Raw genomic sequence first — 27,678 nt, forward strand, 5'->3', positions numbered from 1 at the left:
TGTGAAGTCAAATACTCAAAAGCTAGGAAATGCCAGAAATAAGGTTGCCTTTCTAACCTTCTTCCACATCTGATTAATAGATTCCAAGGCCAGAAGGGACCATTATGATAATCTAGTCTGACCTTCTGTATAACACAGACCAGAGAACTTCCCCACAATAATTCTTTTTGAACTAGAACATATCTTTTTAAAAATAATCCAATCTTGATTTAAAAACTGCCAGATCCACCAGAAACCTTGGTAATTGTTCCAATGGTTAACTACCCTCACTGTTAAAATTTTACTCCTTATTTCTAGTCTGAATTTGTCTATCTTCAACTTCCAGACACTGGATTTTGTTATGCCTTTGTCCGCTACATTGAACAGTCCATTATTAAATATTTGTTCTTCATGTAGGCTATTTACAGACTAATCAAGTCACCGCTTAACCTTCTCTTTGTTAAGCAAACTAGATGAGCTCCTTGAGTCTATTGCTATAAGACATGTTTTCTAATGCTTTAAATCGTTCTTGTGGCTCTTCTTTGAACTCTCTCCAATTTATCAATAACCTTCTTGAATTGTGGACACCAGAACTGGGGATGTCAAAAGGCAAATATCTGTCATGAAGGCCACCTGCCTGCCAGATTTCAAGCCTCTGCTCCAAAGTACAAAGAAACTAGAGCTTTCCAGAGAAAAGGTTGACAGAATTTACATGGACAAGGCCAACATATTTTTCCCTTGCTTTGTTCTTGGAAATGGCTAGATCATTTTAGGTAACATTTTCCAAAAACGTTCACCTGAAGCATAACCCCCGGAAGAAAAAATTCAGCTCAAAGGTTATCCAAATTATAGGTAGAGCTGCGTGTTCAGTAACAAACCAAAAAACTAAAACCAAAAAAAAATTTTAAAAAATTGCTTCAGGTCAAAAAAGTGTTTCATTTGTGTTTTTTGTTTAAATAAAATTCAAGTAAAATTTGACATGAAAAGCTTTCAAACCAAAATGCTTCATTTCAAAAATGTTGAAACAAAACATTTCCATTTTTGAGGAATTTTTTTGAGTTTTCTTTTCCCAACTAAAACAATCTGGCAAGTTTGACATGAATTTGCAATATGTTTCAGTCAACCCAAATCTATATTTTTCAGTGACAGAAAGTTCCATCTGAAAACGAAAAATTTTGCCCAGCACTATTTATAAGCAACCGAGAACATGATCTTACAATGGGAAGTGCTGGGCACCCTTAATAATAGGCGGTGCTACCTGCTGCGTGTATAATATTTAGGTATATTTTAGCATGCTGTACTACAGAGCACAAAATTTATTAAGTCCTATAATACAAAACGCCACTAGAGCATCATGCTGTTAAATATTTGCTAAGAAGGGGGGATGAGATTGCTGGTTATGTGTGGGAATTTTTAGAGAATCAGACAGGTTTTACTGTAATTTTCATAAACATTGACAACAACATTTTCAAAGTTGGATGTCTGAAGTTCAACTCCTAAATAGAAGTGACCTAATTTTAAAGTGGCTGAGCACCTGGCCTCTCAGTAACTTCAGTGGGGTTTTTGGCACTTTTGAATTTTTTTTTTTAAATGCAGACTGTTAAATACAGAATTAGGAACTTAATTTTAGGCACCCAACTTTGAAAATTGTGGCTCCAATCCACAGAACGGACGGATCAAAGTCTATGAGATACTGAGTGACCCTAACTCCCACTGAAACCAACGGAAGTGGATTAACTCTTAGCAGAATTAGACTCTGAAAGAATGAGGATTAATTTAAATATCCACAGTATACAGGTATGGAAGGACCAAGTAGTGAGGTTGTTTAATGAACTAACTTTCTGAAATCACATTACAAAATAGAGGTTCAGGAAGAATGTCTTCCTGGATCCAGGATTCAGCAGAGCACTTACGCATGTGCTTAAGTCCTGCTGACTTAAATGAAATTAAAAAACACATGCTTTGTGCTTTGCTGACTTGGGGCTCTAAGCCCTATAATTGGTCTTGAAAGTTCCTAGGCTATTTGAAACTATTAGCTTGTTAACTTGGGAGTTGTCCAGTACTGGAACAGTGGTGTTGCAAGAGAGGACTCTGCTTTGTCGTCAGAGGCCAATGGGAAAAACAAAGTTTCTGTCATTACGCTAGCTCGTTACAATCAATATTTCTACTCTCTCACATTCAACAGCTTCATGAGATTTCCTCCCAAGTTATGCAGAGAAAGGTACAGTATGGCGCAGGGGTCTCAAACACACGGGTTCCTGTGGCCCGCAACGACACCCAGAATTTGTAAAATAATTAATAATGCAAACAGGGCTTGATACCGTACACGAATGTCATACGTGTCTGATCATTCTAAAAATAGAACAGATAAACTTTCGGACAGCCAGGGACCGATTCTTAGCAAAAATACTGTGAACAATGGCTTGTAACAATGAATTTATGCACATAACATTAACTGAAAATGATGTTCCAGGTGCAAAACTGACATTCTTTAATGGAAAAGCACTTTAAAATCCAGCTGAAAAGATGATTACAGTGTCGGGAATTGAAGCATATTGGGAACAAGAAGGAACTTGTTGAAAGGTAATGTACATCGGCATCATTGTTGTTTACATAATGTCGAGATTGTTGACTGGGGAAAAAATCAATAAGGATTATTGTTTATGATGGAATTTATTTACTGCTAATATTTGTTATTAAAAAATTCATTGTCAAGTGCGATTCTTGTATAATATTATACAAGTACAGTGAAAAGGCCACTGCACTACAAGAATTGTTGTCCGAAAAACATGACGGACAGCGCGTTGCATCATGGTCACAATTTACCTGTAAATCTATACACCTCTACCCCAATATAACTCGACCCAATATAAGACGAATTCGGATATAACGCGATAAAGCAGCGCTCCGGGAGGGGGGGGGGGGAAGCTGTTCGCACCGGTGGATCAAAGCAAGTTCGATATAACACTGTTTCACCTATAATGCAGTACGATTTTTTGGCTCCCGAGGACAGCGTTATATCGGGGTAGAGCATTTTCAGTTGCTCTTGATGAGAGTACAGATGCATCAGATACTGCACAGTGTGCAGTGTTCATTAGAGGTGTAGATTGTAATTTGAATATAACTGAAGAATTGCTAGACTAAACGCCACTGAAGGGTATCACAACGGGACGTGACATATTTCAAGGACTGGAAGAGTGCATTGAAAAAGCTGCGCTGCCATGGAACAAACTTGTATCTTTGGCTATGGATGGTGCACCATCAATGTGCTCTGAAAACGTTAGTGTGGTTGGATTATTGAAGACCAAACTGAACAGCCTCAATATACCAGGAATTAGCTTCACCAGTATACGTTGCATTTTGCACCAAGAAGCTCTGTGTAGTAAAAGTCTACAAAGGAAGTAAGTTATGGATGTAGTTGTTAAAACCGTTAATTTTATACGTGCATGAGGGCTGAATCACAGACAGTTCACTTCTTTTCTAGCAAGTACGGACAGCGAATATGGGGAACTTCTGTATCACACTGAAGTTAGATGGCTGAATTGTGGAAATGTTTTGAAGGGTTTTTTGCACTTAGAGAGGAGATTGATTCCTTATGAAAATGAAGAACAAGGAGGTTCCACAGCTTGCTGATTCCACTTTTATCTGCAACCTTGCTTTTCTAACAGATGTAACTGATCATCTGAATGCACTGCACTTGAAGCTTCAGGGTAGGAAACAGGCGATAACACAGATGTATGACAGTATTAAGTCATTCAAAGTCAAGCTTACTTTGTGGGGGAAAACAGCTGACTGCTGGCAATTTGGTCCATTTCTCAACTCTGAATTCCTTAGGAAAAGTTGAACTCAAATCCTTGAAAGAATATGCAGATATCATTTCTAACTTGCACAAACAGTTTGATGTGTGGTTTAAAGATTTCAAGGCACTTGAACCACATTTTCAACTTTTTTCCCACATCATTTGCTGTGGAAATTGACAATGTTGCAGAGGAAATGCAGATGGAGTTAGTGGAGCTTCAGCGTGATACCATTTTGAAGCAGAAGTATACAGATGTTGGAATTCCAGAATTCTACCGGTTTCTTTCACAAGAAAGATTTCCTATGTTATTCTCTGCTTCCGTAAAGGTAATGGCAAATGTTTGGAAGTACATATATATATGTGAACAGTTTCTCTCTTCCATGAAGATTAACAAATCCGTGTTAAGGTCAAGGCTCACTGATGAACATTTGCAAGCAACACTGAGATTGGTTTCGTCTCAGGATATCAAACCTAATATTGATGCTCTGGATCATGCAAAACGCTGCCAGCTAAGTGGCCAAAAATGAAATGTCTGTCAAAATTAGCACTGACTTTTCACATTACAGTTTTTAAAAAGTTAATACATTGACTTTTAATAGCATACTATATTACTCTTCATTTTTTTCATTTTTGACTATACTTTTGTATCGTTGTATGAAAAGGTTTCAGTGATGTGGACCTAGGGCCAATGTACTAGTCCTCATGTGGCCCTCGTAGTGATTTGAGTTTGAGATCCCTGGTACAGAGAAAAAGCTAACACGCGTTACAGTGTTAAAAAAAGGCTTCGCATTACTTAGGACAAAAACTAAGGTTCTACCTAGGTTTACCACTAGTTTAACACTAAAAAAAATTAGTTATTTATGGTGCTCAATGATGTCATCAAGCCAATTTTCCTGCCCGTCAGTGGAGCGCTCAGATGGGCTAAGAACACCTGTCCAAGCAGATGATGGGAGACATGACAACTGTAAAGGGCCACAATGTTCCCAATGACTCTGGATGGAGTGCAAAGAATAGAAGCTTTTACTATACCTTTAAATAGATGCAGCTTACATTCCCTTAACACAGCCCTGGTGATATCGCCAGTAGCCTCTCTGAGCTGGTAAATTCTTGTGCCAGGGCCAGTCATCAGTGGTTGCAGCCAAATTATAGCTGCCTCTTGTATGTTTACATGGAGGCGAGGTGCGGCTAGCAAATAGGCCCTTCTGACCTCTCCTTTCAAATCCACCCTTCCCGCCCCCCAACCAGAACACCCACACAGGACCAGCCGTTATTTGGCCCATGGAACATAAACTTCTTCTCCAGACTTCCTTGCTATATTATAAGCAGGATCATTTTCAACAGGTTTTCTCAAAAATGAGCTATTTCAAGTGTAAACATTATGCTCCAAGGTTTCAAACCTCCAAACTGGCTGACTAAAACCTGTTAATCATTTTATTTCTCTGCAGCATGCATTTTATGGTGGTAGTACACTTGGCAGTGTTTGTTTATTTGTGGTCTCAATCTGGACTAAGGTGTTTTGCGAATATTAATAGGTGGTGCTGGTGTTCCAAAGAAAACTGATGGCTGGATCAAAAGAAAAAATATCAAAGAGTTAACTGTTTGAAATCCCCTTGTAGGTAACGTATTACACAGGTAGTAGCAAATGAATTTGGACCACATTATACTTTGTATACTAAATTAGGGTTTGAAAACACATTAGCTCGCCTTGTTATATATGCGCAGTAAAAGGACAGTAAATTAAGATGGGCTTCTGAATTAATAATCAGTTACAGATGAGAAAAAAAAAAACCCAAGCCACAGGTGAATCTCAGCAAAGCAACAACAAAAAAATATACTTCCTTGGGATGTTGTGTTTATAATTATCTGTAAAAAGTAATACTTTAAAGGACCAACATATTTATCAACACAAACTGTCAAAAAGTCCTGTCACACACATTTAGCAGGGCATCAGTTCGGGAGCAAGAGACCTCTGTTTTATTGCACATTTTGCCACTAATCAGTTTGACACCTTGATCAAGTCACTTCCCCTCCTGTAAAATGGGAATGAGGACATCTTTTGTAACAGGCTTTGAGGTTTATAGATGTTATAAGAAAGTGAAAATTTTTAATTTTTTTCAGCATGACAAATCTTCAGAATATGTCCTCATTTACTTGGGAATTAATGAATTTTCCTCTAATTTCAGTCCATCTTACTTGAAATGTTTTTTGTGAGTATAAAAATATAAAGGGTATTAAAAGTGTAAACTGTTTCATTCCAGGAGGACATTAGTTCAAATTCAGATGGAGGGCAGTGGAACAAAGCCATCTAGAAGAGTATTGAAACTCCTTGGTAGGGAAAATCTAATGCAAAGCAAGTTTAATCATTCTTAGCACATAGCAGTCTTATAAAAGAATCAGATAGAAACTTACTTGCCTGTATAATTAGAACAGCTAGATAAAAAAATGGGAACATTTTTCACAAACAATTCTGCAAAAACATGTTCCTTTTCCCACCTGAAAAAATGTGCATGTTGCATTATTTGACCAGCTCTAATAATTAACCTCTCTTTTGAAGATGAATGAATGATAGATGAAGACCAAACACCACACACACACACACACACACACACACACACACACACATACACACACACTATCTCACTGCAAAGAAAACCCAATCTGTACCAGGAGAAGAGAACTGACTATCATTCTCTCCATTTAAAACTGCTAAATGGAACATTTATTTTAAAAGAAAATGTTTTAAAAGTTTGCTTTTTAGGAAAAAATCACCTGTGTTTTCTGTCTTACCTGAGGGAGAGTGCCTTTCACTAAAGCAGGGATATCTGCTTTAGAATAACCAATTGCAGCTAAGCCATCATCAACATTCAGATCAAATAAGAATTTCCGGAGCGTGTCTGCCAAAATAAGCCCAGCATCTTTGATTTTGGCAGTGCGGATGTCAGCTCCTAAAATAAGACAAAGCTTTGACTGTAGGGTGGAGAAAGAGGAGGAGGCTGTTCTGGATTTAATTTAATCATAATAGCAGCGGCATATATCCACATATAACAGCCTACTCGCTAAAGGCAACCCCAAATAAAAAAGGGGAATCTCTATCTTCATTTTGCAGTTAGACTAGTTTGTAGAGATGGAATAAAACAAAATCAGGAGAGGAAAGTTCACTGCTGCTAGAAAGACTAACTGCCTTGTCAAGTTAACTTCCTCTCCCACTGTACTTGCCTGGAAAAGCACTTCTCAGTCAGACTAATTGCTGGAAGCAGTGTGGAAAGGAAGTTAGACCAGATCAGTGTCAGCGGATAGCCATAATATTTATTTTTAGGGACAAAGTGCCATATACTCATTTTTTCAAAGCCTTGAGTTTGCTGACATCTAGAGGATGTGCGAACCAATGACTAATGATTCCCTCCCCCTTCTCAATTTTATGTTGACAAGCATTCAAAAGGGCGGAAGGGGGCGGAGGGAAGGAAGGGGGCTCTATGGGTGGAGCTACCTCAGGTGTTTGGATAATATATTAGTTAGTATGATATAATATAGATTAGAATAAATAGGTAGATTAAATAGAAGACGAGGAATTACAGTCCTAGAAACAGCTATGAAAAGGAGGTTAAAGTCAACATTTATGGAAAAGCTACAGATGTTTCTTAGAAAAAGGCTATTCCCCCTCCCTCCCTGGGTGTCCATAGCTCCGTTAGAAATGGGAAAGATGTACATGCATAAAGGCAAGAAAAACATCCCAAGTTTTATTTTTAACCATTTGGGCCAAATTCATTCCTAGTGTAAATCCAATTAAGTCAATGGAGTTATACCAGAACTGAACTTGTCTCATGCAGTTTACTGAAAAATGAGTAAATGTGAAATATAACTACAGGAAAATGCACTCTGGTTCTCCAAGAACTCAGTGCAACAGTCAAAACAGTTTAAAGCTAATGGGAGGACAACAAACTCATTTCAGGGGGCTTAGATGTTTGGATAGTAAAGTAGCAAGATGGCAGTGTCTATAAGGGATTAGGTGATGAAGCATGATGGAGTCTCATATGAAGTTTCATGCTACTGGAATTATTGCCACGCAGTCAATGGCCATTCTCTGTGTTGCAGTATAAAGGGCAGTTAGAATATAAGGGCTCCAGGAATGATCAGATAGTAGCAAAAGAGAAGGAAAGGAAAGAAACGAATGAGGAAGAGAAGAGGAGGTCTGAAAAGCCAGACTAAAAAGGTGATGAAAAACACCCCAAATGTTATTGTTCCAGGGACCAGTCTTTTGCTAACCTAAAGAATGCATCACTCTTCAGGCTGCACTTATATTTCCTTTACTGTAATAAATCTACGGCCACACACCCCTATTTCCATCAGGAGAGGCATTAAGCTTTTATTTGGCTGTACTCAAATCTGTAGCTGTACATATACATAAACATGGCTGTTTGTTACTACTTTACCGCTAGGCATGGTGTTTGGCAACCTAACATATTTGAATCAGCTACTACAGTCACTTGGACACTGAATTATGGTCCCAAAGTAAATACCCAAGATGAGAATCAACAAGTTCACTTATACACACTTGATTCATTTTATACAGAATCCTTTATATAACAGCAAAGCAGACAGTAACCAGTTGAATTTCCATTGAGGAAGTCAAATGTAACTAAGAATTGCAATGCCAGATACTCTGAGCTGGCCATATAAGATACATATTTTTAGTATTTTCTCAGCCAATGTATAAGACAGAGTATATTACCATTTGAATAAAGGTTATTATTGAAGGGCTTCTGGTAGGGACGTAGGAATTGCTATATATAATCAGACGATAAGAAACCCCATATCCAGCAATTACAGAATCATCTGCCAGTAGGGGAAGATTCTTTCTAACTCCATGTTCTGAAGCAGAAGTGTCTAAATCCCTTCTAATGTTGTATATGTCCTTTTTAAAGTAAGTATAGACATTCTCACAATCCATCTAAAGGTCTAATCTTTTCTTGAAACCTACCAAGTTTCTGGATATTTTGTAGCATTGAGTTGTACAGAATTAATTATCCACTGTGAAGGAAAATATTTCCTCTTTCAACATGTTTCCTGCTTGCAAGTGTTTAACTGTGTTTGTTTTATAATCACTTCCTTTTAGCTAATGCAGATGTAAGTGTACTTAAAGCTCCCTATGCTTTATGCCAGGGGTCGGCAACGTTCGGCACGTAAGCACACTGGCGGGCCGGGCCAGTTTTATTTACCTGCTGACGCGGCAGGTTCGGCTGATCGCGGCCCCCACTGGCCACGGTTCGCTGTTCCGGGCCAATGGGGGTGGCGAGAAGCGGCGCGGGCGAGCGACGTGCTGGCCACGGCTTCTCGCTGCCCCCATTGGCCCGGGACGGCGAACCGCGGCCAGTGGGGGCCGCGATCAGCCGAACCCGCCACGTCAGCAGGAAAATAAACCTGGCCCGGCCCGCTAGGGTGCTTATCTTGGCGAGCCGCGTGCCGAACGTTGCTGACCCCTGCTTTATGCTATCTACTCCTAAGTGTCTTCCCTTCATACACACCAGAGACATCAGTCATAACTACTCTCTGCTAAATGAAATCAAGCTAATCTTCATTTCATACATGAGTTGTTTTCAATTTGAAAGTTTTCCAGTTAGAAAGAAGATTTCTAGGGTCAGATCCTCTGCTGTCATGTGCCACATTACCAGCAGATCCTGCCTGTGAGCTAGCATACCCACCTGCAGGATGATCACCCCAGAGCAAAGATGGAACAGGTGAGAGTACAGCGCTAGAGCAGACGTTCTTATATGACCTAACTTTCCAGCATAAGAGGAGGGGAAAGGAGAGCATGGCTGGGATGTCCTTATGCTACACCACTTCCTCACTATAGTTTTGACCCCTTGGAGTGTAAGTTGCAGTCTAAAACGACAGAGGGTGAAACCTAAAGGCTCCTTTAACTTCTGCCTGGAGACCCATGGATCCAGGATTGGGGGAAGTGACAAAGGTGAGCATTACCCCATCTTCACACAAACTATCCCTCCTTGTGCTGTGCCCAGTCAGACTCCAGATCTAGCCTTAATTTTTAGATTCTGAATGATCACAACCCAATTTTTTATGCTTTATATACCGAGATTCCCCCCCTCCCTCCAAAAGCTAGTTTTGAAAGAACTTTGTGATGCATGGCTAGAAAGGGTTAAACATCCCGCAAAATAAATAACCCTCAAAAGACACTTGGGAAGATAATGTTTGTGTTTTTCTGTTTTTACACATATATGAGTAGGGTCAAGGATGTAATCAACAGTCCCTGTCTATGCTGTATTCTGATAATTCAGAGATCAGAAGAGCATCCTAGCATTTAAATGAATTGTAAACACGGGATATCACTGTATTCATCTCTCTTTGAGATGTATAGCAAATAATCTGTGAATGGTAGAGGAACAAGCAAATTGCCTTATGTTAATTCTATAGTTAAGTACCGGTGATGGACCTCCTTCAAAGTCATCCTAATTTGCCTTTGAACTCCAACTTCTCAAAAAGGACATGAAATTGGACAAAAGATCCTTGGGTCCTGATTCTGTTATCTCAGATCTGCTTAGGCTTCATCAGGGGAAGTTTGAGTCGCAAGACTGAGGTCACAGTTATGCTGGTACGTCCTGAATATGATGTTTGGACATTGGACTATAGCCTATGAACTATATCTAAAAACTCTTTGCAACTACAAAGCTCAACATCTCTGATATAAATCTGCACCTAACTGAACTGAACTCATGTCTGTATAGATATTGATCTTTTAACCATTCTCTCTCTCTCTCTCTTTTGTTTTTTAATAAAGTTTAGTTTAGTTAATAAGAATTGGCTGTAGTGTGTATTTGGGTAAGATCTGGAATATTCAATAACCTAGGAGGTAATGTGCCTGTTCCTTTTCTTTTATGTGATGAAATAAGATTTTCAGGAATCTTCATCATATTTGACTTAGGTACCTGGATGGAGGCCTGAGGCTGGATCACTTTAAGGGAACTGTGTTGTTTGGACTTCTGAGTAATTAGTAAAGTAATAAAGAAGCTATTTTATGCTGATTTGGTAAATCTAAGTATTGGAATATCCACCAGCTTTTTGGGGTTTGGCTGCTCCATTCTTTGCAGTTCACCCTAATTGAGTGATCGTATTACTCCATTGGGACCCCAGTCACAAACTTGATTTGTACCAGTAGGTTTTATGAAGAGAGATTCATACCTAGTATCTCTGCAGCCTCCAAGTGCCGTTCGGGGCACATCTCTGCTGTGAAAGTAAATACTGTGGGGGAGGTGAGTACCACAGAAAGACCATGTGGCTGGAGAAAAACAAAACACAGTGCACATTAGACAGACTTCTCACTGCTGCCACAATAAATTCGTTAGGCTAACATAATTTAAAGCTTGTTAAAGTAAGTACAAGAGCTAGGAATATGTAAGAAAATGAAAATAATCAGTTCTTACCACCAGAGGATGATCAACGTTATAATCCTTTGCTTTGTAACTCTTCACCAAACCAGAAATAGGGTAAGACATTCCATGGCTGGAGAAGAAAGAAAGTGGTCAGGGAACTAGCCTGGGACTCGGGAGACCTCAGTTCAATTTCTTGCTCTGTAACACTTCCTGTGTGACCTTGGATAAGTCACTGAGGGGCAGAATTTTAAATGTATTTAGGAGCCTAAGTCCCACTGAAGCCAATCGGAAAACTTCAAAAATCTTGCCCTTAGTTGCTCTGTGTCTTAGGTCCTGATCTATAAACTGGAGATCACAGCACTTCTCTAGCTCACACATTAAAAGATCACGAGGTGTTCAGATACTGGGATAACGGGGTCGGCTCAAAGTACCTTAGACATTTTTTACCTTACTATCAAAATCTGGGAGTTTCTTATGCTAACCGTGCTTAAGGGAAAGTTTTGGAAGTTTATTTACAAAGGGGATTTTACTTGATCAAACCAAAGGAGTGCAGAGACGAGCTCGGAATAGATTAATATTTATAAAGAGTTGCAATGATTTTTTGTAGAATTTTGGGTTTAGGCCTTGATTCAACACATTAAGCCCATACGTAATTATGAGCATAGGAGTGGTGCCACTGACTTCAATGGGAACATTCATATGTACTTTACTGAACTGAAGACGTGACCGTCATTAGCTCATTTGGATGGGCATTAACATTTCTGTGGATATAATTAAAGAGCTTTAAGTAATTATAGCTCATTTTAGTCTGCAAAACAATTAACCCAGTAACAAGTTTTATTGCATGTGGCCTTGATTCAGGAAAGGCAGAAGATTTTTCCTCTGGGTATGTTCACTAGCTTGTTATTATAGGGGTGTTATTGGTGTTTATTACAGGGCTGCACAACTGAGAGTGTTAAACGTGTTATTTATTTTTAGAAGCGTGAACACTGACATTTGATTTTTTTTTTATAAAAAAGGAAAACATTATGCAACCTGTGCCTACAAGCAAGGTAAAGTAGGTCAAATTATGGTCCTAGAAACTTTCATAAGACTTGACTGCGTTATCCTTATGAATAACAAGTACCACCTTACTCCACAAAAGGGTCCTATCAACTTCAGTAGGAATACTCATGACATAAGGTACTCTTTCACGTGAAGAAGGGTATGACAATCTGGCCCAAAGCATCTTATCACATCACTAGTTCAGGGACTGCTTGTCTGAAAGCTTCCTACACAATTTGAAACAAACCCTAAAGAAACAGGGTTTTAGAAAGGGGCTGACACACGTCCTCTACTCACCAAAGATGAACACCAGCGTTGCCAAAGCCGATGCCAGCAAAAGCACTTGCTAGGTGCATGTTAGCCCTTGCTTCATGATCATCTGGCATTCTGACAGCTCTGTGCACAAACATTGAACACTAAGAAATCCACACCTGCATTGACACACTCAGGAGAGGGGAAAACGCTCATTTGGGGTAATACAATCGGAACAAAAATAAAAATGGAAAAAGAGCTGGGCAAAGGATCAGATAGAAAGATAATCAAAGAGAAAGAGTCTGTTTACACGAAACTACTTCAGTAAAGGCAAAACTCACCCTTCACTCTACAGCAGTTGTGTAAATGGGATTGTAGTAGGCTGGCTGCCCCACTCCAGGAGAGCAGGGGTTAAAAGCAGCCCTTGGAGAGGGATGTGGCTGCGACCCAATTAGAAAAGGGGTGAAGAGCTGCCACAGCTGTGGCCACACCCAATCAGGACACAGCTGGCCCTGATATAAGGGCCAAGGTAGGAGCTGGGTCAGTTTAGAAACTGGAATTACGGCCACTGTTCCTTCCCTTCCCCTGTGTAGGGGTTCCTGCCTACTAGCATAAGTGCAGATCCCAGACCTCCCCCAGCTCTTCCCTCAACATCATCTGATTTGGTGCTGGCATGGAGCCCGCCTTCAGAGCTTCAGAGGGTTTTAGCCACTCTCCCTCCTCACACCCAGGTCTGCTTCAGGACTTTGATGATACAGAAAGACTCTCATGGGCAAATTCCACCCTAAAGGTATAATAAATAGGATGTCAGCATAACTATGTGCTATAAAAGCCTTTTAGATGGAAAAGTGTTGATCCTCAGATTATAAAAAACAGAACAGCTGAAAGTTACCCACAGGCTAGATCATCTCCCACTGAAGTCAACAAAAGCCTCTCCATTTGGGCTGTACCCTAAATAAGCTACTTTCAAACAAACATATAATTTTAACACCTCATAGGTGAATGTTTACTTGATGTACTTGCATAGTATTTTATATAAATGTCCTTTCACTATACTGAAAACCATATAGACAGATGATAGCAGTACTTACGTGTCATCTTATAATGTGTTCTGCCTAAGGTTGTTATGGAAAGGTGAATATTAAGAGGTACGTTGCTCTAGGATTTAGCTGTGCAACTCATGACTATACATCGGGGATTCTCAACTAAATCCTCATGCATTGCTTTAAAAAGTCACCCCTGAAAATCAACTTTGTTCAGCCTAACCTAGTTCCAATTTTATTGGGCATTTTCTGCCTTGCTAAGAACAAAGCCAGGGTCTAGGATAGAAAATGATGTCCTAAAATAGCGATTCACCTCATCGCCGGGTACGTCTACACAGCAAAGAAAAACCCATGGCTGGCCCATGCCAGCTGACTTGTATTTGCAGGGCTTAGGCTGCAGGGCTATTTCATTGTGTAGACTTCCAGGCTTGGACTGCAACCCGAGCTCTGGGACTAGAAGGTTCTAGAGTTCGGGCTCCAGCTGAGCCCAGATGTCCACACAACAGTGAAATAGCCCAGTACCCCGAAATCCCAAGTCAGCTGGCACAAGCCAGCCGTGGGTTTTTCTTTGCTGTGTAGATGTACCCTCAGAGTCTAGCACTCAGGTCCTCACCAGCATTCTTCCTGCCAGGTGTTCAGGATCAAACCTATCATCAAGGTGAAAGGTTGCTAGGCATACATTACCTTTTCAAATACTTTGCCACAAGGCGCAGTGCGTGGACAGCCCAGACATCACTGATAGGGTTGCTGCCTTGGTAAGCAGGCCGGTTGATTGGATTTGAAGGGCAGGGACTGCGCATCTTGTAAGGAAGAGCAGTGTACGCTTCTAGTGCGTGGCTAAAAGGAAGAAATACTTGAAAACGGAAAGGTTCCATTTTTCTCCTATACACAGTCTGTCCTGCAAGGGATTTGGCATTTTACAAGCTCAGTTCCATTGAACAACATTGAGCTCCTGCAAAAGGGGCATTCCCTTCTTACAGGACAGGAGAGATTTAAAGACTCCAGGACTATCAACATAATAATCTACCTTCTTTTAAAGGTTGACCTTAAAAAACTGGGAGTTTGATATTCAAGAATACTGGATGGACAAGTCTCCTAAGTATGGCAGTCATGAAACATAAGCATTATTTACATTTTTAACCAATAGAAAAGCATTTAAAGCCAAACCATTTAGAGCTTAAAAATAAATAACTAAATTCCATTAAAAATAATGAATTTTTCCAGACACTATAGTCAGCTAATAGTTTGAGAAATACCACAACTATAACTTTCAAAACATTTGTCATCCTATTTTAACATCTATTTCCTTAAGGTGTCTCTGCATAAACAAGCAGCTGTATCAATGAATCCAATCTTCTGCATATCTTATGCGGTTAAAATCCTTAATCTATGATTGTTCCAATGTGTCTTTCAAAACTTTGAAGAACTTTTGTGCTAAGCAACGTACTAAAAGCACTGGTTTGGAGCAGCTATAATACAAACTGGGCCAGTCTTGTGAGTTGAGGGAGATTGAGACCTTGTCTGCAGCGCTCAGCACCTCACAGACTTCCACAGAATGTGGAATGTCAATGCGCTTCGGTCCTGACCCCTAAAGTCCCTGCTATTCTAGTCTCTGCTCATGAGAAGCAGATGTCTGTCAGACAGCCTAAATTAGGTTTGCCATGTGTTGCTTGTGCTCCAGCAAAGCATTTAAACCTTCAAAGCTGGTCTCAAGGATTCACACATCCGATAGTTGGTATTTTGGTCCATGCATCCAATGTACATTTCATCTTATACAACTGAGTGAGGCACTTGGATTTGTTTCAAAGGGTGAGAAGGACCGAGGGGAATGGTGCATTGAAGAAACAGGAAGGTGGGACTGAGACAGACTGAAAATGGACATGTTAGGGAAAATGGTCCTTTTTCTCCCTCTAAAGTACCGTATTTGTTTTTCTAAGTTAAAATGACTCCTCCCCGCAAATCCAGCACCCCACATAGACTACTTACCAAAGCACATCAAAGCCACTGTTGGCCACTACTCGCTCTGGCATATGGATTGTATGCAAAGGATCAATCATACCCAATGTGGGCTTAATGGCTCTAGAAGCAATGCCTAAAACATGTGAATTATAAAAGTGTGTTAATAAAAAGGATTGTTGTCAATAAACAACACAGAAGACAAAGTCTCAATCCTCAAATTGTAAAAGAAAAGTTAAAGTCTCAGGACAAATGATTGCCATTAATAATAAAAGAAAGAAAGGGAGAGCCTGAAAGGCATATGCATCTAAATTCTATTGAGAAAACTGACCAAGATTCTGCAAAAATATTCACTTTGTCAGTCTTAAAGACAATCTTTCTGGGGGTCTGAATTACACAGGTAATGGGATAGGTTTTTCACCTCTAAATCAACTATTCAAATCCATCTTAGGAAGGTCGGTTGCCGAAGGGCGTTACTAAATGCTGGCTGATGAAGACCTTAAAGTGAAATGAGCTTATGCTCTTCATCTTGTCCCAGGTTTCTACATCCCAAAAGGTGCACCCTCACTGGCAGACTCAGCAGAAAGAGTGAAGATACAAAGACTGAATGGACACAGAAATTGAATGATCCACTCAGCCCTACATATTTTCCATCCCAGCATAGGAGAAAGAGACTGTCAACCAGCAGAAACAGAAATTGATTCCTTCCAAACTAAGAAGTCAAACTTGGTGGAAAATAATTCAGATGCTGATTTACCAATCGTTTCTGCACACCTGTACAGGGATTGTGTCCAGTTTTGGGCCCCACACTACAAGGAGGATGTGGAAAAATTGGAAAGAGTCCAGCGGAGGGCAACAAAAATGATTAGGGGGCTGGAGCACATGACTTGTGAGGAGAGGCTGAGGGAACTGGAATTGTTTAGTCTGCCGAAGAGAAGAATGAGGGGGGATTTGATAGCTGCTTTCAACTACCTGAAAGGGGGTTCCAAAGAGGATGGATCTAGACCAGGGGTCGGCAACCTTTCAGAAGTGGTGTGCCGAGTCTTCATTTATTCACTCTAATTTAAGGTTTCGCGTGCCGGTAATACATTTTAACGTTTTTAGAAGGTCTCTTTCTATAAATCTATAATATATAACTAAACTATTATTGTATGGAAAGTAAATAAGGTTTTTAAAATGTTTAAGAAGCTTCATTTAAAATTAAATTAAAATGCAGAGCCCCCCGGACCGGTGGCCAGGACCCGGGCAGCGTGAGTGCCACTGAAAATCAGCTCGCGTGCCGCCTTCGGCATGCGTGCCAGAGGATGCCTACCCCTGATCTAGACCGTTCTCAGTGATACCAGATGACAGAACAAGGAGTAATGGTCTCAAGTTGCAGTTGGGGAGGTTTAGGTTGGATGTTCGGAAAAACTTTTTCACTAGGAGGGTGGTGAAGCACTGGAATGGGTTACTTAGGGAGGTGGTGGAATCTCCTTCCTCAGAGGTTTTTAAGGTCAGGCTTGACAAAGCCCTGGCTGGGATGATTTAGTTGGGAATTGGTCCTGCTTTGAGCAGGGGGTTGGACTAGATGACCTCCTGAGGTCCCTTCCAACCTTGATATTCTATGATTCTATGATTGCAGGTCTCGAACGCGGGTCCGCAGCCAACACCCAGCAGCTCACTGCTATCAGCAAGGAATGTGGGCTGATGGATTCTAGCTCACCAGAGACACTACCCACAAAGCTCCTGATTGGAGGACACATCTGTCCTCTATGATTGGCTCAAACTCACTATTTAATCCAGACAGAAGCCCAAGATGTTGTTTGAGTAACTAAGTGAATCCCTGGCTGACTTCCACATCGGACCCTGCCCTCCCACCTGAATCCTGACCCCTGCCTTGGTTCCTGCCCTCCTGACTTTCCAGATCCCTGCTTCCGTGCCCCATCCCCAACTATTGACTCTGACCCTTGGCCTGACTCCTGACTGTCTTCAGCTCCAACCCCTGGCTCCCAACTCAGGCTCCAACCACTAGTCCTGACCACCACCACTCCTCTAACCACTAGAACTGACCGCCAACATCCCAGTCTTTGACAATCTGCTTATTAGAACCCGTTTACCGTCCCCAGCTAATCTGGGAACTATGCCTTTATTTCTGATTTGTCTTATGGCTTTGGTCAAGGTTACTAGCCCCTGCAATCCAGCTAACTTTTCATGCACAAATAAAAATCCAAGGGCCCAGGATGGTTATCAACTGGAAACTTGTAGTTTTTCTATGAGCTTACAGGGTCTGCTACACTGAAGACTAGAATGTTTCCTGCAGCATGGAGCCTGCATGAGTGGTGACTCTTGCCTGGAGTGAATTCCCCAGGGCAACCCTCTGCCTCTCAGCTGGAAACACTCCATAATGCCCCAGCAGCTACATTGTCAAAGTGATTGTGAAATGGCCCGAGCCACACTGATCTTTAACCTAACTGCTCACAAATAAGCAGCCATCAGACAAGCAGAAGGAAATTTTAGTTTATTTTCTAGAACAAATTGATGTTTTGCTGCATTTGGTATCTGTGTCTTGATGCTTTGGTGATGGCTCTTTTGACATGCTAATAATAATACTTACATGCTTTAGACTGACTGAAATCACAACTAATCCGAGTTAAAACTCCTTAATCTGCCCTGTTGGGCCCCATATATTGCAACATACATGGTACATAAAAGCCACCCAATGTTAAAAGACCACAGCAAAATCTCAGACTAGCTATGAAGTTTAAAGATGACATTTTAGCCTTAATCCTATTTTCCAGGGATGAAAAGGTCAAAGGAAGACAGTGTCCCTTTCTTTTGCTGCATTGCAGGCATGAGGTCCCGAGAAGTCAGGAAAACAAACATTCGGACCCAATTATACAACAAAGAACTAGGGGTCTTAAAAAGAGGAAGAAAAAAAAAAAAAGAGGAAATAAGGAACAGTTGGCTGAACCCAAACATAAGCAGAACTTTCCTGTGCACTTAACATATTCCACCAAAGATTTTACTTTCCCATTATGCCTTCAAATCATGAGCTGCTGTATTATATATGCATTTCATTGCTAACTTGCTTTAAAATTTCATTCAGGAGAGAAAGCTTTAATCTGCTGAGATTTGTCTGTAGCTTTTGAATACAGTGACATAAGACAGCTGACATTACAGAAGGTGTTTCTTTATCTTATAGCAGAGGAAAATGATGCAAGTTTGGAAAAGAGTCTAGGTAAGTAATAGACAAAGTCTTACCAGTTTTTACTTTTAGTTCTTTGTAATCAAAAATGGCAATGCCAGTGGTTTCACTTCCAGTTCCAGCTGTCGTGGGAACTTAAAAAGAAGAACAGACAAAAAAAACGTTACTCACCTGTCACCAGAGTTTTTGGAAATGGACTCTGCACGGTCACGCTCTTTGGATATGCTGACAGTGCAACTGATAGCACAATGGGAGCATCCCAGGAGTAGGCACGTGCACTCAAAGAAGATAGTATTTTAAGTTTAAACTTAGCATAAAACAAAGCACAATGTTATATAAAGAGTAGCACAGCATTTTTATCAACTTTAGAAATGGCTTTTCTAGCATAGGCACAGTCCAGGATTATTACATATTTGTATCATGGTAGCACCCAAAAGCCATAAAGAGTTTTGTGGCCCCATAGTGCTATGCGCTGTACAAAGGCACAGCAAGACAAGGGATGCTACGGACCCTTTAAATTACCATTAACGTCTATTGCTGCGCATCCAACCTTAAACCAGGTTGTTTTCATCACTGGTGGAAGCAAATGAACATTTTGTTAATAAAAGCAGCTCTCTTCGCATTTGGAAGCTGGAACAATGATGATTTGGGCTTAATGTGCCTCGGTTTGTATATCTAAGCAGCTTTTAAACTTTACTAATCACCATTCTTTGTTAATCATCCACCTCATGGGATTAATTGCACATGGTTTTATAAGTATGAAAGAAAGGGAGGGCTGTTTTAAATGGAAGATAATAAAGGTGGTATGAACAAAGAAATGTGTCAATTACTAAGAGATGATTCAAGGCCATTAAAGTCAACAAGAGTTTTTCCATCACTTCTTTGGGTTTTGGATCAAGCCCTAAAACCAGAATGTAATAGATAATTAACTGGTTAGATAAATGTATCACCAATTATCGTATTTGGGACTAGGTAGGTCAATGCTAATAAAATGCTGATATACTGAACCCTTAAAACACACAGTGATCAAAAAAGGAAAGAAAACATTGTCCAATTACATAAGCAATAAAATGCATTCCTTATAGCATAAGGATTATATAGTTAATAGTGGGCTGTACAGATCAGAGTATTTTATATTCCTCCCATCACGGTGTACTTTGGTTTGGTATTGTATATCAGAACCAGTTAATAGATCTAGGGTCAATGGATCAGACAGAAGCAGTCATTTTATCCTCTGAACCCCCGAAAGGAGTAAAATAACTAACTCAAAGAAGAGCAGCTGGTGATGAAGAACAAGATCTCATTCCCATTTAAATCACTGACAAAACTTCAATTAAATTCAACTGGAGCAGAAGCAGGTCCCAGGGGAGGGTTAAATGGTCAAAGGTAAACTTAATTCAAGAGGAAGACCTTACACAGAGCCTTGAAGGAAGAAAAAAACAAAACAAACACACACCACACTTCTGCTTCTTTACCTGCAATGAATGGCTTGAGAGGCACAGTAACAGACTTTCCTTTTCCAATGGGAGCATTGACGTAATCTAAGAAATCTGATTCAGGACTGGATGAATACAGGTTGGCAGCTTTACAAGTGTCTATTACAGAACCACCGCCCACAGCAACATAGGCATCAAACTCCCCCTTTTTAGCAAATGTGATGGCATCCATGAAACTTAGAAGGAAGAGAAGATTTTGTCATTAAATCATGCAATTTACAAACTTCTGCAAACACTGTTAAGCTCAATGTACATGTCATTGACACATCAGAGGCACTATGGGTACGTCTACACTGCAAAAAAAAAAAAAAAAAAAAAAAAACGCTGCAGCAGCAAGTTTCAGAGCCCAGGTGAACTGACTCAGGCTCATGCTATGGGGCTAAAAATAGCAGTGTAAATAGACATTCGAGTTCAGGCTGGAGCCCAGGCTCCGAGACCCTCCCTTCTCCCCAGGTTTCAGAGCCCGGGCTCCAGCCTGAGGGTCTACACTGCTATTTTTAGCCCTTCAGTGTGAGCCCCATGAGCTTCTGTCAGTGGACCTGGGCTCTGAGACTCTCTGCTGGGGGTTCTTTTTTGTAATATTGATGCACCAAAAGATACTATAGTGATGGGTATAAGAACCTAAATAGATACTTCGAGAATATAAGTTTTCGGAAGCATATATAAAAAACAAACAAACAGTACCTCTGATCCGTTGGCTCCACCCGGACATCATCATACATTTGAAAAGTGATTCCATTTTTTGTCAAGGAATTCAATACTGCTTTTACTGGAGGGAGCTGGCAGAGGTTCTTATCTGTCATCACACAAACTTTTCTAGCACCCAGATTCTGCAGGTCCTACAATATCAATTAAAAAACAAAGTCTGAAATCTAGAACTACATTATTTAAACCCCAATCCGATTAAACCGAATTATTTGATATAAAATACTATATTTGTAATAAGGTCTTTCATCACAAACGTATATAACATCTATACAGTAAAATAAAATGTTTCACACATGCATATAGGGTTATAGAAAAAGGTGTAGTTTAAAACATAACTCAAGCAATAGAATTGAGGACACATGCAAGATACTGGAAGTACACTAGTAGCTGCCCCATGAATGAATAGCCAGCAAGCCAAAGCCACACAGGTGCTAGTCAAGTTTATAGAAAAAAAAATCTTAGATTTCAATCAGTATTTTACATTTATATTTATTTACACAGCCCAGGAGGTCTAAGAGGGCAACACCAGAGAATTGATCTAGCCTAGATTTTCAAAGAATGCCTAAAAACCAAGTACCTAAAGCCCAGATTAAGCAGAGTATGTGCCTAACTGTAAAAGCTAATGTTTCTGACATAACGTGAACAAAGTGGACCAGAGCATCTGGGTCTATGAATTGAAGCTAGGTCTCCTATATGGCAGTAACTTTGCATTGCAGCATAAGTGGAGAAGTGTGTCACATTGCTCAGCATTGCGTGATCATGTATTTGAAGATCCTATTACAACACATACTTGCAAGAGGGCCAAGTTAAGGTTGCTATGAAGACTAATGCTTGACTTTCCTTAATTCTACAAAATTAAAATCTGAAAAATTTAATACTCATTGATAAAATATAGCTCACTGTATGCAATTTAATTTTTTTTTTAAATAAGTGATTGGAAAGAATGTGAAGATAGAATATCAGCTCAGCCTTCACTACAATAATTACTGCTATAGAATTCTATCGTCTACATAAATTCTGAAGTTTTTACAGATCATGGTACAGTATTCAGTCCTCAATACTATTGTCCAATGACAGCAGCGATATTTAACTGTTATTCTTGCTACGTACAAAACAATTTCATTTACAGTGTTTACATTGAAATTAAAACTGGCAATGCATAAGTGCCAAGAAGGGGTAATAACTTCAGAACCTGATAACAAAGATGGTGCAAAACACAAAAAGGTAATCATGACACTTGAGTCATCCTACACCATTGATAGCAAGATGGGGGGAAAGCCCTGACTTCAGTGACACAGGATCAGAGCTCAAGGTGAACAAAAATTAAGGGCCTCAATCAATGCCCAATAAAGTTAATGGAAACTCTCCCATCACTTCCATGAGCAGTGGCTTAGGTCTTAAGTGACTGACGTCTTGACATTAAGGCTGAGCTGGGATTCAGGAGATCTGAGTTAATTCTCCATCTCTCGCAGAGACTTCCTGTGTGACACGGGCAAGTCAATTCAATTGCCTGACAACCAGTGCGAAGTTGATGTAAAATGATACTATTCTGATTTGATGATATTTTACAACCATTTTACAATAGTGCAAATGACTATGTGGTGCAGGGCAACAAAGAATCAGGCCCATTATATCTAAGCCTCAGTTTTTCATCTATAAAACAGCTTGATAACACTTCCTTTTTCCTTCACTGTGTCTGTCTTCTCTATTAGACTGTAAACTTTTTGGAGCAGGGAACGTCTCTCACTACAAGTATATACTTCATCTAGCACAACAGAGCCCTAATCTTTATTAAATAATTCTTAATGTTAAGGAATCTAATCTAGGGGCAAATGGAAATTTTGCTCTGAATCTAAAAGGAAAGGCAGGGCTACATACTGTGCTATCAGGTGAATCTGGCTTTTTCTGTCACTGGCAGTACTTTTGTTGCCCTGTTTCCAACATCTATCCCCTACCCCTGCAAGTGCAACTGATACCAATTCCCGTAATTTATCGCATCCAGAATGCGTTCATACATCTCTTATTATTTGAGTTTGACGCACCATTAACTTTAAGATTATGTAAAATCTTCTGCAGGTGACAAACTGAAAAATTCAAGAGAATTGTTGTTGTAGGGAAAGTGTATTCAGCAGGCTTACCCTGAGCAGGAACTCCACACACTAGAGGGTATACACACTTAGTATGCAATGTTTAGTATGATCTCACGGTCTTTCCTTTTAGGTTCCTTTTTCACATGCGCATTGTATAGTCAAATAGCTTCATAAACACCTAATCAGAGAAATGCATGTGCTACATTTTTTATATTAAAAATGTATTTTTCTCTTGGTCTGGAAAGCTGAGAAATATTTTAAAATCTCCTATTTATAGTTTTTAAAAGGTTTCCAAAATGTCACTTATAGGCTGAAGACTGGGAATTTTCAGCCCAAAAAAGTTTTTTCTCTTTTTAATCATTAAGAACAACAGAGCATATGGATTAAGAATGAAAGTTTCAATACTATTATCTAGGCGCGATGGCAAGACAAATAATAATTAATGATACCGCCACACTTCTATTTACTACTATATATTTGCATATGTGTAACTCACATTATAACTATATTTGTTACAAAAAAGTATATTTTCAGTTCCATATACAGGATATTTAGCCTTAAGTCTTTTCAACTTGATATATAATACAAACATTTCTGTAATCAGCTAAAATTAATGTCAGTTGCTGGCAAGTATCATTATTTCACTGGAAAGTAACATTTCATAGGTGAAAGATGTACCAGATAAGAGCTTACCATGCCTACTTCTTTAGTAACACCTTCTCCATATCTGATATTTGACACAGCCATCTACAAAAATAATTAAAGAATAGTTGTTTTAGAAATATAACTACACGGAACTCAATCCAAATGCTTCAATTGTGAATATACCATTTTAATAATTGAAATATCTTTTTGAAAACGCCACACTTAAAGTTATATAACATACTAAATCTTCGCTCTAAATGGAAATATACTTATTTATTAAATCTACCTCAAAAGCATAGTCTGTTCTCCTCAAAGCAGCATGTTCAGGAGCTGGAATGGAAATTAAATAATAGAATTTGCAGAAAATTTGATATGTAAAACAAATCTTCATTACAATTTTCAACAGTTTCAGCTAAGGAACTCCCTGGCTTTAAAATGTGATTTTTAAAAAATGTGTTTACATATTGCTCCTTGTTTGATTTTTATATCTCCATTTTTGTTGGGATTTGCTTGTTTTGAGTCTGATTTTCCAACCCTTACTCATGCTGAACACTGGCTCGGACCACTACTGATCCTGCAAACCTACCTCCCATTGATGGGCTAGTTTGCTATATGTTGACATAATTGAATAAGAGCGGAATTTAAAAGAAAAAAAAAAAGAGTTAGTTCTTTGTTCTTACATGCGCTGAATAAGTTATCAGCAATTTTGCATGTATTTATACCTAAATTTTTGCTAAGAATCTAAAAAGATGAAAGATTCATTTCAAATGATAATACAGACTCTGATTCCATGACATGTGTTATATCCAAATCTAGGAGATAGGTATACATTGGCCTCCAGGGCAATATTCATTACATATAACACAACACATATTTGGGTAAAAGGCACTATTTGTACACAAGAAGCGGAAGAAAGATTGGTGTCAGGATTTACAATGGCCCCTTGCTCTGAACTAGTATGGAAATCCTACACTTTCAGTCATCTCATCTCCCCATTGCCAAATCTCTCGCGTACAAGCTATGGAAAGCTCTGCATACTCACAAGTTTGCCATAAAATTGAATAGAGTATGAGACACAAAAAACAAAACAAGATAAAATATTCTGCCCTCCCAGCAAAAGATCAAGTCACTCCATATGTATGGTATATGAAGTGGAAACTTACTATCTGGATTCAAATCCAATGAATGAAGCCATGATAATGAGCTTACAAGTGCTTTGTGTTGCATTAGAGTGCTGATCCACAAGAATAACACAAACATTAAGATCCCTTTATGTGCGCTCTATTCAAGCTCAGGCCTGCTACAATCAGTTCATCCATTACTGCCCCTCGTCAGGCTGTACACGTTTGACCTTTACTAGTGTTGGAGTTTGTTGCTGTTTCAGTAATTAATTTGTCAGTCTGAGGACAAGTCCAAGCCCCTTACATCCATTTCCTTCTGATGGTAAAATAGAGGTTCTGCTCTTGTATTCTTTGGTACAGCTTAACTTTTGTTAAGGACTTTATCGTGCCATAAAAACTGTATTGCTTCTGCAGAACACTGGCATGAAACAGACATTTTTCAGACAGAAGTTGCTATTAAGTCATTCCCCACTTTTTAGAGGTCTATAGAACTGATAATAGCCTTGCTACTGTCTCCGACACTACTCTGTATCATCAATTTTTGCTGTAGACTGTAGAGTATACAGGTGGGATTCCTACATCATGTAAACTTCACCTTCACTAAGACTTGTCTTGAATTAACTCAATAGGGCACCAAACAGTTAGTCAGGAGACCTCAGATCTACTTCCAGCTTTCCCATTTTCTTGCTGTGTGATGCTGGGCAAATAAATTTACCCTCTTGGTGCTTCAGTTTCTCCATCTGCAAAATGGTGATGGTAATGCCTATGCATCTTTGTAAAGCAATAGGAGATCTCTGACTGAAGTGAATTGTATAAGTGTTAAATATAATCAGATTCCACCATTTTCAGTTAGTGTATGACCCATAAATTTGTTTAGTTTCCAGAGCCCCAATCCTGCAACTAGGTGTACCTGAGAAATCACTTTCCATGTACAACTCCATGGCACGAGGGTCTGCTCTATTGAATCTGATTGCAAAATCAACAAGGCCTAACACTGGAGATGAAGAGTTAAAGACTTGCAGGTTCAAATTTTCATAAGTGACTAATGACTTTGAATGGCTCGATTTTTGAGAACCCAGCTTGAGTTACCTAACCCTTGACCCTAGCCCTAAACTGACCCATTCAAAATCACTAATCACTTGTGAAAATTTAGGTTATAGTTTTAATTTCTATTTATAAGACAAGTCTATTCCAGTCTCTTGGCATATTTCCAGCATTTTAAAAACAAACTTACAGGATGTATTCAATGATTATGAAAGGACACTTCATATATAAAAATGATGAAAGCAGATTTAATACTTATAGAATTAAAAGTAAAATATATTTTATCTGTAATAATGTTTATAATGTTCCTTTATACATGATTGGGGGAAAATATCCAATTTCATATTAAAATTAGGGCTGTAAATTAATCGCAGTTAATACATGCGATTAACACAAAACAAAATAGCTAGATTAAAAAGGTCACAATTAATTGCAGTTTTTAATCGCACTGTTAGACAAAAATTTAAATTGGCATTCTATTAATTATAAATATTTCTGGATGTTTTTCTACATTTTCAAAATATATTGATTTCAATTACAACACAGAATACAAATATTTTTCAATTCACCTCATACAAGTCCACTCAATCCTACTTCTTGTTTAGCCAATCGGTCAAACAAGTTTGTTTACATTTACAGGAGATAATGCTGCCCTCTTCTTATTTACAATGTCACCTGAAAGTGAGAACAGGTATTGTTGTAGCCAGTGTTCCCTCTAATTTTTTACATCCACATACGGAATGAGTTTTGTTATGTGCACCAATATGGAGGTGATGTATGGCGAGGGTGGGGCCGAGGGGTTCAGTGTGTGGGAGGGGGCTCAGGGCTGGGGCAGATGGTTGAGATGCAGGGGGGGTGGTGAGGGCTCTGGCTGGGAGTGCAGGCTCTGGGGTACAGGAGGGGGCTCAGGGTTAGAGTGTTGGGGGTGATGGCTCTAGCTGGGGGTGCAGGCTGTCCTGGGGCTGTGGCAAGAAAAGAGGACTCCCCCCAGCTTTCTCTCGCTGCAGCAGCTCGGGGCCGGGGTGCCTCTCCCCGATCATGGCAGCTCCGGTGGGGCCGGGCCAGGCCAGGCCAGGCCGGGGAAGGGGCTCGTCATCCCGCTTGCGTGGCCTTGATAGCCTGCTGCATGGCCGTGCAGCTTAGAGGGACCTTAGGTTGTAGCCAACGTTGCAAGGTATTTAAATGCCAGATATGCTAAGTATTCATATGCCCCTTCATGCTTTGACTTGTAGGCTCTAAAGTTTTATATTGTTTTGTTTTTGAGTGGAGTTATGTAAAAAAAAAATTTCTACATTTGTAAATTGCACTTTCACAGTGAAGAGATTGCACTACCGTACTTGTATGAGGTGAATTGAAAAATACTATTGCTTTTGTTTACCTTTTTACAGTGCAAATATTTGTAATAAAAAATAAAGTGAGCACTGTACACTTTGTATTGTGTTGTAATTGAAATCAATATATTTGAAAATGTAGAAAAACATCCAAAATATTTATAATAAATTTAAATTGGCATTCATTATTAACAGTGAGATTAATTGCAACTATTTTTAATCTCATGATTAATTGCGATTTTAAAAAAATTGTTTGACAGCCCTGATTAAAATGGTTTTTACTTCTCTTTGGTATCAATTACATACTCTTTCTAAGTATGCTATATTTATTATCACTTTGCCCTATCTTTGTTGTAACTTTTATTGAATGCAAGCCTGAATTTGAAAAAGTGAAAATGCAGAATCATTTGGGACACATTAAGGATAATCTTACCTTGAGAGTAAGTGTGGGAATGAGCGGGACACTGGCATCTAATTAAATGAAAAAGAAATGTCTGTTTAAAAAAGAAATAGGAAAGCAAAGACTTTAAACAAGTCTACAACTAACAGCAATTGTCGTGTCTTGTAAGTAATTTTTCTTGCCACCATATCTCACAAGATT

The 27,678-nt window shown here is 39.4% G+C and overlaps 1 protein-coding gene across 2 annotated transcripts in view; it reads right to left on the minus strand.

The window, feature by feature from the left end:
- Positions 1–27,678, minus strand: part of ADHFE1 (alcohol dehydrogenase iron containing 1) — a 36,854-nt gene that overhangs the window by 3,666 nt on the left and 5,510 nt on the right. For both annotated transcript variants that reach the window (XM_054018123.1, XM_054018122.1), the window contains exons 2-13: positions 27,511–27,548; positions 23,868–23,911; positions 23,630–23,683; positions 20,823–20,977; positions 20,118–20,314; positions 18,699–18,776; positions 15,489–15,594; positions 14,187–14,339; positions 12,505–12,603; positions 11,215–11,293; positions 10,973–11,069; positions 6,566–6,723 (exon numbers count right to left, since the gene is read on the minus strand). In XM_054018123.1, coding sequence (XP_053874098.1) covers positions 6,566–6,723; positions 10,973–11,069; positions 11,215–11,293; positions 12,505–12,603; positions 14,187–14,339; positions 15,489–15,594; positions 18,699–18,776; positions 20,118–20,314; positions 20,823–20,977; positions 23,630–23,683 — 1,176 coding nt within the window. In that variant the 5' untranslated portion in view covers positions 23,868–23,911; positions 27,511–27,548. The remainder of the gene's footprint in view (positions 1–6,565; positions 6,724–10,972; positions 11,070–11,214; positions 11,294–12,504; positions 12,604–14,186; positions 14,340–15,488; positions 15,595–18,698; positions 18,777–20,117; positions 20,315–20,822; positions 20,978–23,629; positions 23,684–23,867; positions 23,912–27,510; positions 27,549–27,678) is intronic.

Source organism: Malaclemys terrapin, chromosome 2, assembly GCF_027887155.1.
Source record: "Malaclemys terrapin pileata isolate rMalTer1 chromosome 2, rMalTer1.hap1, whole genome shotgun sequence".
NCBI lineage: Eukaryota > Metazoa > Chordata > Testudines > Emydidae > Malaclemys > Malaclemys terrapin.